This window comes from Bubalus bubalis, chromosome 1 (genome assembly GCF_019923935.1).
Source record: "Bubalus bubalis isolate 160015118507 breed Murrah chromosome 1, NDDB_SH_1, whole genome shotgun sequence".
NCBI classification, from domain to species: domain Eukaryota; kingdom Metazoa; phylum Chordata; class Mammalia; order Artiodactyla; family Bovidae; genus Bubalus; species Bubalus bubalis.
This window is the reverse complement of record NC_059157.1, coordinates 102,219,579-102,238,406: the sequence shown is the minus strand read 5'-3', so window position 1 is coordinate 102,238,406 and position 18,828 is coordinate 102,219,579. Positions and strand designations below refer to the sequence as shown.

General features: G+C 41.2%; 1 protein-coding gene across 2 annotated transcripts in view; it reads right to left on the bottom strand.

The window, feature by feature from the left end:
* TMPRSS7 (transmembrane serine protease 7) overlaps window positions 1–11,487 on the bottom strand; it is a 49,020-nt gene extending 37,533 nt beyond the window's left edge. Inside the window, exons 1-3 of one of the 2 annotated variants that reach the window (XM_044941732.2) lie at window positions 11,440–11,487; window positions 8,363–8,570; window positions 2,783–2,913 (exon numbers count right to left, since the gene is read on the bottom strand). In XM_044941732.2, coding sequence (XP_044797667.2) covers window positions 2,783–2,913; window positions 8,363–8,570; window positions 11,440–11,487 — 387 coding nt within the window. Of the gene's footprint in view, window positions 1–2,782; window positions 2,914–8,362; window positions 8,571–11,439 lie in introns of those variants that run through there. The other variant, XM_044941734.1, reaches the window with a different exon arrangement.
* Window positions 11,488–18,828: the final 7,341 nt, after the last annotated feature.

Here is an 18,828-nt window from a genome sequence, read left to right as displayed (position 1 = left end):
GTGGTGTCATCCCGGCAATCTTGATTCCAGCTTGTGTTTCTTCCAGCCCAGCGTTTCTCATGATGTACTCTGCATAGAAGTTAAATAAGCAGGGTGACAATATACAGCCTTGACATACTTCTTTTCCTATTTGGAACCAGTCTGTTGTTCCATGTCCAGTTCTAACTGTTGCTTCCTGACCTGCATACAGATTTCTCAAGAGGCAGGTCAGGTGCTCTGGTATTCCCATTTCTTTCAGAATTTTCCACAGTTTATTGTGATCCATATAGTCAAAGACTTTGGCATAGTCAATAAAGCAGAAATAAATGTTTTTCTGGAAATCTCCTGCTTTTTTGATGATCCAGTGGATGTTGGCAAATTGATTTCTGGTTCCTCTGCCTTTTCTAAAACCAGCTTGAACATCTGGAAGTTCACGGTTCATGTACTGCTGAAGCCTGGCTTGGAGAATTTTGAGCATTACTTTACTAGCATATGAGATGAGTGCAATTGTCCGGTAGTTTGAGCATTCTTACATAGTAGCTACATAGTAGCAAAATCACCTACCTAACCTACCAGAGCTTCTTGATGAAGGAAAAGCTGGCTTAAAACTCAACATTTAAAAAACTAAGATCATGGCATCCGGTCCCATTACTTCATGGCAAGTGGATGGGGAAACAATGGAAACAGTAATGGACTTCATTTTCTTGGGCTCTAAAATTACTGCAGATGGTGACTGCAGCCATGAAATTAAAAGATACTTGTTCCTTGGAAGAAAAGCTATGACCAACCTAGACAGCATATTAAAAAGCAGAGACATTACTTTGCCAGCAAAGGTCCATCTAGTCAATGTTATGGTTTTTCCAGTAGTCATGTATGGATATAAGAGTTGGACCATAAAGAAGGCTGAATGCTGAAGAATTGATGCTTTTGAACTGTGATGTTGGAGAAGACTCTTGAGAGTCCCTTGAACTGCAAGGAGATCCAATCAGTCCACCCTAAAGGAGATCAGTCCTGGGTGTTCACTGGAAGGACTGATGTTGAAACTGAAGCTCCAATACTTTGGTTACCTAATGTGAAGAGCCAATTCATTAGAAAAGACCCTGATGCTGGGAAAGGTTGAAGGCAGTAGGAGAAGGGGACAACAGAGGACAAAATGGTTGGATGGCATGACCCAGCCAATGGATGTGAGTTTGAACAAGCTCTGGAAGATGGTGATGGATAGGGAAGCCTGGAGTGCTGCAGTCCATGGGGTTGCAAAGAGTCAGACATGACTGAACAACAAATGGCCCATGAGAAAATCACAAAACTCCCAAAACCTTAGAAATAATACAGCATCATGGAAAAATATGATCCATGGAGTTTAAATTCACTATGCAACACAGAACATATTACCTTGGCCTACTGAGCTTCCTTTCCCCTGCTGCCTTCTCTCTTTTTAATTCTGTAAAGAGGTGATAAAAATGCCTACTTCTTTGGGTGGGATGATAAATAGTTATAGTTAAATGGGTTGAGCACAGTACTAACTATACAAACAGGGTCTACACAAAGCCAGCATTGAGTTTGCAGGAGGCCAGGGAAGGTTGCTTTGAGAAAGAGGTTTTTTGGATGGGTCATGAATGACGGGTGGAATTTCATTACCTAGAGGTTGGACAGAAAGGTTTAGGTCCAAAATGAGTAACACAAGAAATCAGAGCCACCAGACATGTAAGTGCAACGATTATTCATAACCTGCAACGATTATTCATACCAAGCAAAGATTGCCTTATTTCACAAAGTTTCTGTGGGAGAAAGTGGTGAAAAATGAGACTGGGATGATCAGGGGACAGATTTAGAAAACCGTTTGCCTGCCATTCTTCAGAATCAGTATGTTATCCTTATGCCAAAGGAGAAATGTTATTGTTGAAGGATCACTCCAGCGGTAGAGAGGAATGATTTTGGGTGGGGATAGAGGAATACTGCCTGGAATTGGAAAAAATGTTAAGGAGATTTAAAAAGAATGCCTCCCTCTTTGGGCTAATTGGAGAGATTATTGATGTTTAGGAAAGGCCATGATAGATATTTTTCTGTTCAACCAGTTATACTTTTAGGAACTCAGCTAAGGAAGTAATCAGAGACACACAGCTTACCTGATGGTTTTGTTATAACATTGTCTGTACAGCAAAACTTGGAAACAACTTAAATATCTAATAAAAAGGGACTTGCCAAATTCAAAGCAATCAAAATTTATGTTTTTTTTCCCCCAAAGACTATGTACTCACATAGAAACATGCAATATTAAGAAGAAAAAGTCAGATTGTAAAACTGAATATCTACTAATACTCCAGTTCTGTGCTATATCCTATGTCGTTGTGGTCGAAAGTCAAAAGAGGCTGTATCTCTGGAGATTGTATTAAAAGAGGTTTTATTTTTTAAATACTTTTCATAAATTTTATAAATGTTTATAATAATACAAATTAGTTCTATAATAGGAAAAGTGGGTTTTTTTAAGTGAAGAGATGCCAGTGTATCAGTGTTGAAATAAATGTGTATGGATCACAGAATTAATCAATATGCATGTAATTTCTGTACTAGAAGGCATTTTAAAGTTCACCTGATCCAATTACTTTATTTTATGGGTAAGAAAAACTGAAGCTCAGGACGTCATTTCTTTTTATTTTCAATAGAAAAAAAAATTTTTATAGCATTTTATCTTACAACCATGATGAGCTAAATCCCATGTTTTCCTGAGTTCTTCCTTCAGCTCCATCCCTCCGCCACTGACCTCACCTTTCCCAGCCCCTCCCAGCTCCCGCCATCACCTCACCACTTGCTGCACAGTCCGCGCCACTGACAGAAATTCCCTGGACTCCTTCTGTCGGTATTCAGGAAGAAACTCAATGTTGGTGATGCGAAACATCCCAGCAAAGTAAAAAGCATCTCTGCTTTCTGTCTTACCTGTAAGACAGGAGGGAAGGTGGTCAGAGGGCTTTCCCATCTGTGTGGTGGTAAGGCATGATCTATGTCTGTATCACCGTTCTAAAATGCTTTTATTTTAGACAGTTTTGCATTTTACTGGTTGTAGCCTGAGAAGCTCTAAGTGTAGTTTACAACATCTCTTCCATCAGCAGTAATCATCATAGCCCTTATATTCTAATCTTTCTATCATCTTTTGGCAAATGCTTAAGAATAAGAATTTAAGGTCACAGACTTCTTTGACTTTACATCTGTCCTGGAGTCACTAAATAAGGATTTTTTATAGCTCAGTTGGTAGAGTCCGCTTGCAATACAGGAGACCCTGATTCAATTCCTGGGTAGGGAGGATCCACTGGAGAAGGGATAGGCTACCCACTCCAGTATTCTTGGGTTTCCCTTGTGGCTCAGCTGGTAAAGAATCCATCTGCAATGCAGGAGACCTGGGTTCGATCCTTGGGTTGGGGAGATCCCCTGGAGAAGGGAAAAGCTACCCCCTCCAGTATTCTGGTCTGGAAAATTACATAGACTATTTAGTCCATGGGGTCACAAAGAGCCCAACAGGACTGAGCCACTCTCACTTTCAGAGTCACTAAGGGGCCAAAAACATAGAGCATAAACAATGTTCACATGTCTCGCATCTGTGGCAGGTTAGGAGGTAAGAAATGTACACTGCCAAGCTCTGGAGTGTCATGAGCACAGTGGGTGAAGAGGGAAGGGCTCCCCCAGCTGACCTCCACTCAGCCCCAAGTCTCTCATCCCCTTTCTGACTTTTGTGGATGATGCCCCGGGTGCTGGGCCGATCTTTAGCTCTGAGAAATGCATGGAGAGCTTATTCACAAAGTGTGGTCCTCAGTCCAGTGTCAGATAACTCCTGCTCAAAAATTCTGTCCAAGGAGGACCATGGGACTGGGTATCATTTGGGCCAGAAACTGCTGCCAAGACAGACAAGGATATTGCCATGTTTGAGATGCCTTCAGGTCCCTGAGAATAGCCTAGGGAGATGAGGGACTCTCTTTTCAAATGTTCCTTTTTGTTACAAGGTTTTATTGCTATGAGGCATCACCCCCAGGCTCTCACGGCCATGGTATATTTCTTTCCTGAGACACATGTCCCATGGTATCAGAACTTCTGTCTGCATTTCTGCCTTTCTAAATGAACAGTAAATTTTTTTGTCCCTCAGCCCCTAACATAGGGTAGTGAGTGCCTGACTTAGATTTCAAGCCCAATAAATGTCGGTGGGAAGGAAGGGGAGAGGAAAAGAAATAGTCTCTCTTAGTACAATGCTCAGCACCTGGAAATGCTAAATAAGTGATGGCTGAATTAAAACAAGGTGCAACCAGGATTTCCTTGGTGGTCCAGTGGTTAAGAATCTGCCTTGCAATGCAGAGGACACAGGTTCAATCCCTGGTCAGGGAACTAGGATTCCACATGCCCATGTGCCACAACTACTGAGCCAGCATACCACAACTAGAGAGTCTGTGTGCCACAGCGGAAGGTCTTGAATGATGCAACAAAGATCACCATGCATGCCACAACTGAGACCAGACACAGCGGAACAAATATTAAAAGAAAAAAATAAAAGAAGGTGCAACCTGTGTGAAGGTGGGGGAGCCACCTCCCTGTGTGATCCATTCAGGGGTCACGTTAGCCGTGTAGTGAGGCTGTGGAGGGTGGGGGAGGGGCCAGAGACCTGAGCTCCTGTCCTAAATTTATTCTTTCAAGTTATGAGATTGAAACAGATTGAACCAGAAGGTTGAGATTTCTCACATGCCATCCTGTTATCTCACCACCAACCATCAGAAGAAAGTCACACACCCCTCAGCCCACATTCACAAAATTTTCCTTTAAAAACTCTTCCTTGAAGACCATCAGGGAGTTAGCATCTTTTGAGCATGAGCTGCCCATTCTCTTTGCTTGGCTCATAAAATAAACCTTTCTTGCTCCAAATTCTGACATTGCAATTTGCTTGGCTTCACTGTGAGTTGGGCACATGAACTTGGGTTCAACAACAGTTATGTAACCTTGGACACACCGCTTTGCCTCATTAAGCCTCTTGTATAAAGAAACATTTGTTTCTGTTTCTGATTTTACCAAGAAAGTCATTCTTAGGTGTTTCTTTTTTTTTTTTCTGTTGCAGATTCTTAAAATTTAAATGAAAGCTCTGACCACCTGGAAGCTCACACACATCCTTCTTCTATCCATAGGTATTTGAGGGATAAACAATGCAAGAGAGTTCAGTTTAGCCAGCTTACATTTATCTAACTCTTCTGCTCAGGTCAACATACAATCCCTGCTTGTGAAACTGAGCAGGACCCTGTGGGGCCCTCCTAGGCACAAAAGCCTTTCTGTGTTCCCTGTTTTCTTATTCATAAAAAATCAAGGAAGTAAAGGAATGCAGAAACAAAGGAACGATCAAGAAACTATAGTCCAGGATCCTGGTTCTTCTGCAGGAGCCACCCATACAGATGGAGGATGGTAACTTCAGGCTAAGCACAATAATCCTTAAATACCACCCTGTTAGCTAACCAACCATTTAGAGGATGGTTGTATACCCCGCAGTCCTCACTCCAGATTTTACCTGTAATAACTTCTCCCTGCAAACCATCAGGGAGTTTAGAGCGTAAGTCACCCATTCTCCTTGCTGAGCCCTGCAATAAACCTTTCTTTGCTCCAACCTCCAATATTATGGTTTATTTGGCCTCACGGTGCATTGAGCAAGCTTGCATTCAACAACAAATGGTCTTCCAGATGAGCTGTCTACCTCATTTCTGTTAAAAAAAAAAATCACATGGAAATTTCCTGTTGTTCCAGTGGTTAGGACTACATGCTCTCACTGCTAATGGACAGAGTTTGGACTCTGGAAATAAAATCTCACAAGCCTCAAGGTGCATCCAAAAAAAAAAACAAAAAAACAAATCACAAGCCCCAAATGGAGTCTTTTGGCCCCATGATTGCAAATTAAGACCTAATTGCAGAACTTCTCTAGTGGTGCAGTGGATAAGAATCTGACTGACAGTGCAGGGGACACAGGCTTGATCCCTGGTCTGGGAAGATGCCACATGCCCTGCCCATGCACCACAACTACTAAAGCCCATGCACCCTAGAGCCTGTGCTCTGCAGCGATGAGAAACCACCACAATGAGAAGTCCCCTTCCCCCACGCACAAGAGAAAGCCTGCACAAAGAAACAAAGACCCAGCACAACCAAAAAATAAATTAAAAAATAATAAATAAATAAAATTCTAAAGAAAAAGGCTTAATTGCAGTTTCACTCTCTCCCGGGAATGTGACCTTTAAACAGACAATTTGAAATTTCCTGATCAACACTAGAGAGGCAAACTTTATGATAAAGACCCCTGCTCCCCCAAGATCTGAGGGCCTACCCAGAAACAATCCTGTCTTTTCTTCTGCTAATAGCTTCCTTGCCCCACCCTCCTTCTACCTATAAAAGCTTCCATTTTGTTCATCAGCTTCAAGGGTTTTATTTACTATTAAATAAAATAGTATTTATTGATTTATTTGCTATTATTTATTTTTTCTTGCTGCTGCTGCTGCTAAGTCGCTTCAGTCATGTCCGACTCTGTGCGACCCCATAGACGGCAGCCCACCAGGCTCCCCCGTCCCTGGGATTCTCCAGGCAAGAACACTGGAGTGGGTTGCCATTTCCTTCTCCAGTGCATGAAAGTGAAAAGTGAAAGTGAAGTCGCTCAGTTGTGTCCAACTCTTCGCGACCTCATGGACTGCAGCCTACCAGGCTCCTCCGTCCATAGGATTTCTTGCTAGTATTTACCATTTACTATTTTATTAACTATTAATAGATGGGATGCTGTGATTCATGAGCGACTGCATAAAGCCAGTTATATCACTAGATTTACTTGGTTGAATTTTTGTTTTCTAATATTTTTCAAGGCCACCCTCCATGCTCAGATTTCATGTATCAAAACTAACCTCTGTTGTTTGTGAAACAGTTCTCTTATTCATACCTGTTTTCCTTTCCTCATACTAGCCTTTCTTTCTGAAATACCCTTCTCTGATGTTTAGACAACCAACAAATTACCTCATCATAGTGACATCCCAAAACTTTATATGAATGTGCTGCTGCTGCTGCTAAGTCACTTCAGTCGTGTCCGACTCTGTGCGACCCCATAGACGGCAGCCCACCAGGCTCCCCCGTCCCTGGGATGCTCCAGGCAAGAACACCGGAGTGGGTTGCCATTGCCTTCTCCAATGCATGAAAGTGAAAAGTGAAAGTGAAGTCGCTCGGTTGTGTCCGACTCTTAGGCAATGCAAATACATCAGTTTAGGGCTGGCAGAGAACTGATGGGAAATAAGTTGGTTTGCTCTGGGATGGGGCTGTGTGTCTTTTGTGTTTGTCTTAACTGCTCATTGACTTGACTGCCTCAGCTAGTCTGTAAAGACAGATTCTTTCCTGTCTACCACTCTGTTCCATGCCTTTTACAGGGTCCAGCTCATAGTGGGCACTCCCAAGTTGTGTCAAATGAATTTTCAGAAGCCAGTTCATGAAGCCTTATCTAGACTCGATCCCTGAACAGGTTGTTCAATGCCTCCCTTCTGTGACAGAAAGTAATTGCTTAAGGAAAAAAAAAAATCAATCCTCACTCCCTCTCCAGCACTGAGCTGTGAGTTTTTTGAAAGTAGAAAATGCATCTCTGAGCTTTTTAAAAGTAGGAGATGCATCTTGGTGTGCCTGATATCTTACATTGTGCCACAAAAATCATAGGTGATCAATTTCTATATATAATTGACCTGAACTTCTCAAGAATATTCATTAATTCTTTGCCTATAATCTAGTTTTCCAATCAAATTTTAATATCCTTGAGAGTATCTTGCATTAAATATAATAATGTGTAGGGTGGGAAGTCCAGCATAAATCAATAAATGCTATAGTTACTGAGCTGCTTGGGTAACTACTCTCTAAGGAAGAACTTAGTTATTACTCCCATCCAAAACCATCAGTAAGATTGACAAAAACATAATCAATTGGATAAAAAACATAAAAACAAAGAAGAGAAAGGTGCATTAGTAAACTGAAGTGCAGGGAGCTGGAAGCATGAGGTTGCCTAGCAACAGGCCTGAGTGGGTAGATGAGGAAATAAAACAGCTTAGCATTCCATTCATTTTTCACAGCTAAAGATGCGTTACATTTCCGAACCAGTCAAAAGCTCCCAAGCATTTTCCTCAGTTTTCTCATTCTGGCATCTCTGCTCCTCTGGGAAGAAAGCAGTGGTGGTAAAATAAGAAAGGGGAAAGACAATTCTGGCTTCTTCCTTAAAACCTCAACAGTTTTGAAAAGGGCTTTCAGTCTGAGAAGAGAATTCTATGAGAAACACCCGGGGCAGATGGGACCTGCATTGCCAATAGAACCCTCAGGGCAAGCCCTAACACCAAAGGTACCAGGGATTTCAACTCACTGATGTAGAGCCACAGCAGTGTCCAGGCTATGACCGCTAGGATGAATAAAAATACTGTGAAGAGAATGATTTTGTTTTGGACGTTCCAAAAGGGAGCTTTCTTCTTGAGATATTTCTTGGGTTTGGCTCTGGTGATGGGTTTTCTTGGTGGTCGTCTCCCTGGCAACTTCCCTGGGGCGCTGACCACCTGAACTGAGATATTGGATATCTTAAAAAGAATGAAAGATGTGTTAACAATTAGAAGTAGTCTAGGGCTTAAATACACCCACTCAGTCAGGAGAAAATTAGTGCTAAAAGGCCTGCATAAATCAAATGATTTACACAGGTAACTACTTGCACTGAATCACACAATTAAGACCAATCAGAAAAAAACAAAAAAAAAAAAACAAAAAAAAACAGACAGTCTATGAAATCCAGTGAAATTGTATCCAGGTTCTCCCCTCAACTCTCCAACTCTGCTAAATAGATGTTAGAGAGGATAGACCTGAATTTTATGTAGTGAAGACTGGAGGACCTAAAGGGCAGACAGTTAGGATTCTATGTGGGTTGATTCATGAGTCCACATCTCTGGGGATGTGTGTGTTTGCAATATATATAGCTTTCCTCCCACAATCAGTGTCTTCTAGGCTGAGGCAGGATTGACAGTAAGAATAGAAGTGAGTTCCTCAGAGAAACGAATTGATTTCCTAATTATGGCTTCATGAACCGGTGGTCATGAAACCAAGCAGGACCCTATGGGGTTCCTGGACACAAAAGCTGTTCTGTGTCCCCAGTTTCTTGATTACAGGAAATGGGCTTCCTTCAGCCTCCATTACCTTTCCTGAGTTCCAACAAGCAGGTTCAAACTGTTGCTAACTAGAGAAGGGTGGATGCAGAGACAAGGGAGGAACAATAGTCCAGCCTTGGGTCAGAGTCTTGGTTCTCCATCAAGGGATACACATAACAATATTTTTGAGCCATTTTGCAGATACTGAAATCCCTACCAGGTAGGAGAAATTAATGGTATGCTGCCCACAAGCATGTAAATCCCAGACTGGTTGGAACCAGAAGGTTAATGATCCTGACTCCCACTTACCTCACCACCAACCAATCAGAAGGTGGTCCACAAACTGATCATAACCTCTCTGAACCATTACTATAAAATTTCTCACTATCCCCTCCAGGTTGGGACACACACAATTCTGAGGACATTAGCCCAGTGTGGCTCCTTTTGACTAACAAAGCAATAAAGCTATTTTTTCCTGCTTCACCACAAACTGTCACTGAAAATCAATTCTTTGTCCAAGTACAGAGGCTGGGTTTGGCTTCAGTAAAGAGAAAAGTTCAGAATGATTCTCTTGTTTTGTTGTAGCCAAACGCTCTGGGAAGCAAACTCACTCAGAAGGACAGAGTGGATAGTGGAGTGCAGTGTATTACACTGGCGGGTCCAAGGCAGCGTGTCCTCTTTAGCCAGGGACCCTGACCGACTTTTGTGAAAACCTTATAGACCTTAAGTGTGTGTGCTCAAGCCCCCACCCCAAAATTCCTTAAACCTAGCCTGGAAAATGTTAAAGGGAGATACAATCAGGCTGACTCCCACTTACCTCACCACCAACCATGATTCATAATCAGAAGGTTACAGCCATGTTTCATAATCAGAAGGGTCAGCTGTTTATACATTGTAGCCTACACCAGTGGGTGCCATAAAGATTACAAAGGTGATTGACTACATAGGGGATTATTGCATTCTTTCTGACTATGGGAAATCTTGGTATGGAATCTGGTGTTTATCTGTCCGGGCGGCCTGTTCTGCTGTAGGTTATGTTATCTCCATGGCTACCAGGCACATAGTCCAAAGTTCACTGAAAATCCAAAGTTCACTGGGAATGTAAGATGGAGCTTCCTTCTTTTTCAAGATGGAGTCAGCTCGGCCTGTTCCTTTCCTCCTTCGTTTGTGTAGCGATGAAGGACAGGGGTCAAATGCTTGTTTCCCCATCACCTCACAGGCATGCTCTAGAAGTCACTGACTGGACTGAACAATAATTCAGTTTCTCAATCACAAATGAAAAAATGATCAAAAAATAAAGAATGAAATAGGAGACTCATGTTAGATTAGAAAATTACCAGTTTTAGCACATTGACATACAAAGTATTGTGTGCAACAGGGAAAAAAAGTATATTATTTACCTCCTTGCCCTCCTCTTTTTTTTTCTCCTCTACCCTCTGTCATTTGATGCTGTGAATTCTTAAATAATGTAAGTGAGAGTTCAGCTTCTTTGAAGGAGAGATTTATACATGTCAAGGTAACTAAACATCAATGATGAAATAACTTTTAACCACACATTCTTTTAAAGGCAAGAATGTGGAACACCAATGTTAAAGAAATAATTCCTCTTTCGAGCTCTCCTCTAAGAGTGTTCTCATTCTCTCTTACTCTCTCTCACTGTTCCCTACAAAGTACATGTCTTCCAGTCTTTAATGCTACCAATTAATGGGATAATGTGTGGCCAAGAACATTCTAAATTATTCATGGCTCCCTCATTCTTTGTGCCAAACACTCTTGTCAACCCCTGGAGTGAAATGTAGCTTGCATGCCTCCCAGTGAAATTGAACTAGACCAGAGTTCATCTAATGTGATGTTCTGTAGGACTGAGGATGGCGTTTCTAAAAACATTCTCTTATAGGATGAGTTGACTACGGTGTCAAGCTACTTTAAAATACACCCCCCAAGAAGTAAAAAAGGAAAACATAGAGAAGTGCTAGGCCATGACGAACTAACAAGGCCAAAGTTGGGTCTTTAAGTGCGGGAACACATTACAGGCAGTCTCAGTTAGCCCTGATTAAATTTTAAAATGGAATTTGTATAGAGATCAGTACAATTTCCCTGGAGTTTTAGAAAAACAGCTGCAAATCAATTACCAAGTATAGCACTTTAAAACAAGCTCATATTTGTAAAGTCCATTAAGTACCAAAGGAAGGTTAAGTATTTTTATTATTGTTTCCTTCACTTTTGTAAAGTGACTCAGTCTCATTTTACTAACAAGGTCAACAATAAATGGCATTCAAGTAACAGAGAAGGTTTCTCACAATGTACTTACATTCACATCAACAGGTTTGGATGAAATATGACTGTTTTCTTTGTCCATTTTTAGGTGTTCTGCAGGTGAACATCCAGAGGTGCCTCAAAGCCAGCTTTTCAGCCCCTTACATTCCTGCTTGAGAAGAACTGGTTGCCATATTCAAGCTAGCTAGAGGGACGGAATCAATTTACCTCCACCGGGTCCAGTTCGGAAATTGAAGCTGCCTCATTGCTATATAGTGAATGTTAAAGGGACCTAGCAGAGAGCTTCGCAAATCCAAACTAAAGGCTTCTTCATGTTACTCTGAATCAGGCCTCCTAGAGCCCAGCCTCAAGGCAAGTTTGCCTCAGGAGGATACAGGCCAACAACCCCCAGATATTTACAAGTCTTTAAAATGTTTCCCTGCATCTACAAAGGAATATTAAGAAATCTAACTTCTAACCCTCAGCATTGCTTCTTAGAAATCCCCACACTGCCCAGAGGAGGGTGAAATGCATAAAGGAGGTCAGTTGTATGGTGATGGGTCGTGATTAAACTTAGGAGGACGACCCCTTTTGTAATATATATAAATATCAATTTATAATGTTGTACACCTGAAATTATATAATGTTTCATGCCAGTTTTGCCTCAATTAAAAAAAAAAAAAAGACAGAGAGACTTCCGTGGTGGTCCAGTGGCTAAGACTTACCCTCCCAATGCAGGGGGCTCAGGAACTAGATCCCACATGCCACAACTTAAAATTTATTTTGCATACAGCAACTAAAGATTCCAAGTGCCCCAACTAAGATCCAGCGCAGCCAAATAAATAAATATTTTTTAAAAATTCTTCCCCACCCACACATGGGTGCCATGGGTGCCAACTCCAGAAGCCTCACTTTCTAATTCTGCTCTCAGCTTTCTAGCTACACTCTCTAAAAATCCCTGTTCAAGAGGTTTTTTGGTTTCCTTTTTTACTCCCTCTCCTCTTGCAGTCCTCAGAAAACCCAGGCCCCTGCTGATGAAAGTCCCCTGTTTCCATTTCTCCTATTCTTCCCCAGGTCAACCTGAATTAGATTCAAGGTAAAGCTGCAATTTTGAGGGTTGAATAGGGCTCACACATTGCTCCCCTTGTCCCTGTGAGACAGGCATGCTTCCCTCTGGGCACTGGGCATCAGTGGAAAGTTGATCAATCACCCTTTAAAGGGGAAGCACTGCTCTGCTGATCTGGACACAACTCTGCATCATTCAGGGGACAGTCATCAGAAAGCGAGTGAGAAACTGCCTGCTGAAAGGGGTGGAAGATAGCTAAGTAAAGCCTGACAAACGAATTATGTCATGTTGCACACATTTGCTTCCTGGCTTTTTTATTTATTACTAGCAGTGATAAAATGACTAATAATGCTTTAGGCTTTATAATGGTAAGACAAGGAAATTTTAAATTGAAGTCTTTTTTAATTGCCTGTCCTTTTTGTATTTATTTCCTATATTTTTAGAACTACTCATTTCACAAATATAAGTAAAATATATGTCCTGGGCAGTGGCCACTGAAAAGACCCTCTCCTTGAGAATCAAACTTTAGACAGTCTCTTCTGGGCCCTCTTTATGGCCAGGCCTCATTCTGGGATCCTTATCTCATCTGCCTGCCCAAATGTAGAAAGAATCCTGCTGTCAACATGGAGAAAATCCCACTACCTTGATATCTGATTACCCTTGATAGCTGATTAAGTTCCTCAATCTGTACCTTTGATGTAGAGAATCTCAGTCTTTGGCCTGCCTTTAGCAAGAATCCCTTGACATTTGAGGTTTCTTCTTAGTAATTTTCTATCCATTGATACCCTTACCCTGTACATTTGCTATCTTTGGTGCTTCTCTGGTGTCTCAGAGGTAAAGAATCCACCTGCCAATGCTGGAAACTCAAGTTCTATCCCTGGGTCAGGAAGATTCCCTGGAGAAGGAAATGGCAATGCACTCCAGTATTCTTGCCTGAAAAATCTCAAGAACAGAAGAGCCTGACAGGCTACCATCTATGGCATTGCAAAGAGTCCAACATGACAGAAATAAACAGCAACAACAACCAGCTGTCTTTATTCAATCTGGAATTGAGCTAAGTTCTATTCTGAAGTCTGTTCCCCCTATAACACCATTCTCTTTGAATAGAATTCTTTCAACTATGTGTTTGAAACACCAAGAGTGGGAAGGGGCAGCAAATCATAGGAGGTTGCACTATATGTACAGAATTTTAAAACAATCATAATACCAACTACAGGCTCATTTCTTAAATCTCTATTTGCCAACAGTTCTAAATAATGTCAGCGATAAAATATTCTTCTCTGAAAAATAAAATCTTTGTTGTAAATTCTAAACAATTGCTTCCATTACAATTAAGTTTTAATACTATATATATAAGCTTCAAATGGCACATTTTTATTATGCATTATTTCATAAATAAGGAATGTTATGTAGAAGTTAATTGGAAGAACTCCCATTTGTGTGAAAGTGAATGTGTTAGTCGCTCAGTCGTGTCCCACTCTTTGCAACCCCACGGACGATAACCCTCCAGGCTCCACTGTCCACGAGACTCTCCAGACGAGAATACTGGAGTGAGTTGCTATTTCCTTCTCTAGGGGATCTTCCTGACCCAGGAATCAATGGGTCTCCACTGCAGGCAAATTCTCTACCCATGTGTATAGTTGACCTCAAACACAAAAGGACTCTATTGAACATGTTCATTTTGAAAGTAAGTTTCTTACAGTTTGGAATCACTTGAACTCACCTGGCGCAGAATTTTTGCATTTCAGCATTTCAGTCCTGAATATTCATTGGAAGGACTGATGTTGAAGCTGAAACTCCAGTACTTTGGCCACCTTATGGGAAGAACTGACTCACTGGAAAAGACCCTGATGCTGGGAAAGATGGAAGGCAGGAGGAAAAGGAGACAAAGGAAGATGAGATGGTTGGATGGCATCACCACTCGATGGACATAAGTTTGAGCAAGCTCTGGGAGTTGGTGATGGACAGGGAAGCCTGGCATGCTGCAGTCCATGGGGTCACAAAGAGTCAGACACTACTGAGCGACTGAACTGACTGACTGACTAGGGCAGAATTCTTGCTTCCAAAAACCTCTGTGGGACTACGAATTCCTGCACTTAGAATATTCAAATAAGCAATAATAGAATGATGATTGTAAAGATGAAGAAACAGAACTGCAACTATTTCACATCTGTTACTTTCATGTGACCATTCAAAATTAATTTATATTTAAAATGTAAAGCAAGAGTGGGAGCTAAATGTGAGCTGCAAGGTATAATATTTTATATATAATACTTCGTATGCAATATTTATTTTGTTAATTTTATTTTTGCTAGCAAAATTACACAAAATCCAATAAACCTTTTCACTCTGTTTTCTAGATATTATTATTGATTTTATTTCATGACTATTACAGAAAATGTGTTCATTGTATTAAGACAGGGCTTGTTTAAAAGCAATTCCCTCCAAGTGGACAGATAAATGATAAAGCAAGTATAAAAAATACTAATGTTGGAATCTAGATGTGGTTATATGCATTTACACTACAGATTTCTTTCAACTATATTCTGAAATTTTTCTTGATTAAATATTGGAGAGAAAATTATCATCTCCAGGAGTCAAAACACTAGATAAACCATTGGTTTTGAGAGGTAATAGCAAAGGCAGCTGGGGTACAGGGTAACATCTTGGTGAATGAGTTTTCATTCATCTCCTTTTGCTTTTATTGGGATGGAAGTTCTGGTGCAAAAATCCCTTCAACTGCCAGAACACATGGCCAAAGACAATCACAATGGCCAGATGTAGGCTGGTGCTTGAAACAGCTTCCAAGAGAGTGAAGAGATGTCTTTTCTTTCCCCGGAACAAGGATCCTTTTGCTGAGGGAAGTGAGGCAGGTGTCTGCCCACTGGCTGGTGAGCAGATAGTGTGCAGTGACCTCATGGGAGGAGAGACATCTCCCCACTGGATTCTGTAGTGATTGTGGGCAGCACACAACTCAACACACCAAGGCACCACATGAAAATACTTGCAGTGCTTCAGACTTTGGCTGCAAGATGAGCTTAGCATGTCAGAGGTGGGGTCAAGTCATCCACCTAACATGAGCAAGATTCTAAACCCCTGGCACGGAGGGCTCTTACCAGGGAGTAGGGGTGGGCCTGTGGCACTTCCATCCTTGCCTAACCAGAGGAGAGGCCAGTTGTCCCGAAACCAACAAAGTTCATTTCTGTGACTCTGATAAAACGTGGTCCACTGGAGAAGGGAATGGCAAGCCACTTCAGCATTCTTGCCTTGAGAACCTCATGAACAGCATGAAAAGGCAAAAAGATAGGACACTGAAAGATGAACTCCCCAGGTCAGTAGGTGTCCAATATGCTACTGGAGGTCAGTGGAGAAATAACTCCAGAAAGAATGAAGAGACGGAGCCAAAGCAAAAACACCAAGTTGTGAATGTGACTGATGATGGAAGTAAAGTCCGATGCTGTAAAGAGCAATATTGCATAGGAAACTAGAATGTTAGGTACATGAATCAAGGCAAATTGGAAGTGGTCAAACAGGAGATGGCAAGAGTGAACATTGACATTTTAGGAATCATTGAACTAAAATGGAATGGAATGGGTGAATTTAACTCAGATGACTGTTATACCCACTACTGTGGGCAAGAATCCCTTAGAAGAAATGGAGTAGCCATCATGGTCAATAAAAGAGTCCGAAATGCAGTACTTGGATGCAATCTCAAAAATGACAGAATGATGTCTGTTCATTTCCAGGGCAAACCATTCAATATCACAGTAATCCAAGTCTATGCTCTGACCAGCAATGCTGAAGAAGCTGAAGTTGAATGGTTCTATGAAGACCTATAAGACTTTATAGAACTAACACTCAAAAAAGATGTCCTTTTCATTATAGGGGGCTGGAATGAAAAAGTAGGAAGTCAAGAACTACCTGGAATAACAGGCAAGTTTGGCCTTGGAGTACGGAATTAAGCAGGGCAAAGGCTAATAGAGTTTTGTCAAAATTTCACAATTTGTATGGAAATACAAAAAACCTCGAATAGCCAAAGCGATCTTGAGAAAGAAGAATGGAACTGGACGAATCAACCTGCCTGACTTCAGGCTCTACTACAAAGCCACAGTCATCAAGACAGTATGGTACTGGCACAAAGACAGAAATATAGATCAATGGAACAAAATAGAAAGCCCAGAGATAAATCCACGCACATATGGACACCTTATCTTTGACAAAGGAGGCAAGAATATACAATGGATTAAAGACAATCTCTTTAACAAGTGGTGCTGGGAAATCTAGTCAACCACTTGTAAAAGAATGAAACTAGAACACTTTCTAACACCATACACAAAAATAAACTCAAAATGGATTAAAGGTCTCAACGTAAGACCAGAAACTATAAAACTCCTAGAGGAGAACATAGGCAAAACACTCTCTGACATACATCACAGCAGGATCCTCTATGACCCACCTCCCAGAATATTGGAAATAAAAGCAAAAATAAACAAATGGGACCTAATTAACTTTAAAAGCTTCTGCACATCAAAGGAAACTATTAGCAAGGTGAAAAGACAGCCTTCAGAATGGGAGAAGATAATAGCAAATGAAGCAACTGACAAACAACTAATCTCGAGAATATACAAGCAACTCCTACAGCTCAACTCCAGAAAAATAAATGACCCAATCAAAAAGTGGGCCAAAGAACTAAATAGACATTTCTCCAAAGAAGACATACAGATGGCTAACAAACACATGAAAAGATGCTCAACATCACTCATTATCAGAGAAATGCAAATCAAAACCACTATGAGGTGCCATTTCACGCCAGTCAGAATGGCTGCAATCCAAAAGTCTACAAGTAATAAATGTTGGAGAGGGTGTGGAGAAAAGGGAACCCTCTTACAGAACAGTGTGGAGATTCCTTAAAAAACTGGAAATAGAACTGCCTTATGATCCAGCAATCCCACTGCTGGGCATACACACTGAGGAAACCAGAAGGGAAAGAGACACGTGTACCCCAATGTTCATCGCAGCACTGTTTATAATAGCCAGGACATGGAAGCAACCTAGATGTCCATCAGCAGATGAATGGATAAGAAAGCTGTGGTACATATACATAATGGAGTATTACTCAGCTATTAAAAAGAATACATTTGAATCAGTTCTAATGAGGTGGATGAAACTGGAGCCTTTTATACAGAGTGAAGTAAGCCAGAAAGAAAAACACCAATACAGTATACTAACGCATATATATGGAATTTAGAAAGATGGTAACAATAACCCTGTATATGAGACAGCAAAAGAGACACTGATGTATAGAACAATCTTATGGACTCTGTGAGAGAGGGAGAGGGTGGGAAGATTTGGGAGAATGGCATTGAAACATGTAAAATATCATGTATGAAACGAGTTGCCAGCCCAGGTTCGATGCACGATACTGGATGCTTGGGGCTGGTGCACTGGGACGACCCAGAGGGATGGAATGGAGAGGGAGGAGGGAGGAGGGTTCAGGATGGGGAACACATGTATACCTGTGGCAGATTCATTTTGATATTTGGCAAAACTAATACAATTATGTAAAGTTTAAAAATAAAATAAAATTTAAAAAAAAATAGAGTTTTGCCAAGAGGAAACACTGGTCATAGCAAACACCCTCTTCCAACAACACAAGAGAAGACTCTACACATGAACATCACCAGATGGTCAATAATCCAATTGATTCTATGCTTTGCAGCCTAAGATGGAGAAGCTCTATACAGTAACAAGACCAGGAGCTGACTGTGACTCAGATCATGAATTCCTTATTGCCAAATTCAGACTTATATTGAAGAAAGTAGGGAAAACCACTAGACCATTCAGGTATGACCTAAATCAAATCCCTTATGATCATACAGTGGAAGTGAGAAATAGATTCAAGGGATTAGTACTGATAGAGTGCCTGAAGAACTATGGACAGAGGTTTGTGACATTGTACAGGAGGCAGGGATCAAGACCATCCCCAAGAAAAAGAAATGCAAAAAGGCAAATGGTTGTCTGAGGAGACCTTACAAATAGCTGTGAAAAGAAGAGAAGCAAAAGGCAAAGGAGAAAAAGAAAGATATACTCATTTGAATGCAGAGTTCCAAAGAATAGCAAGGAGAGATAAGAAAGCCTTCCTCAGGGATCAATGCAAAGAAATAGAGGGAAACAATAGAATGAGAGAGACTAGAGATCTCTTCAAGAAAATCAGAGATACCAAGGGAATATTTCATGCAAGCTGCTAAATCGCTTCAGTCGTGTCCGACTCTGTGCGACCCCATAGACGGCAGCCCACCAGGCTCCCCCGTCCCTGGGATTCTCCAGGCAAGAACACTGGAGTGGGTTGCCATTTCCTTCCCCAATGCATGAAAGTGA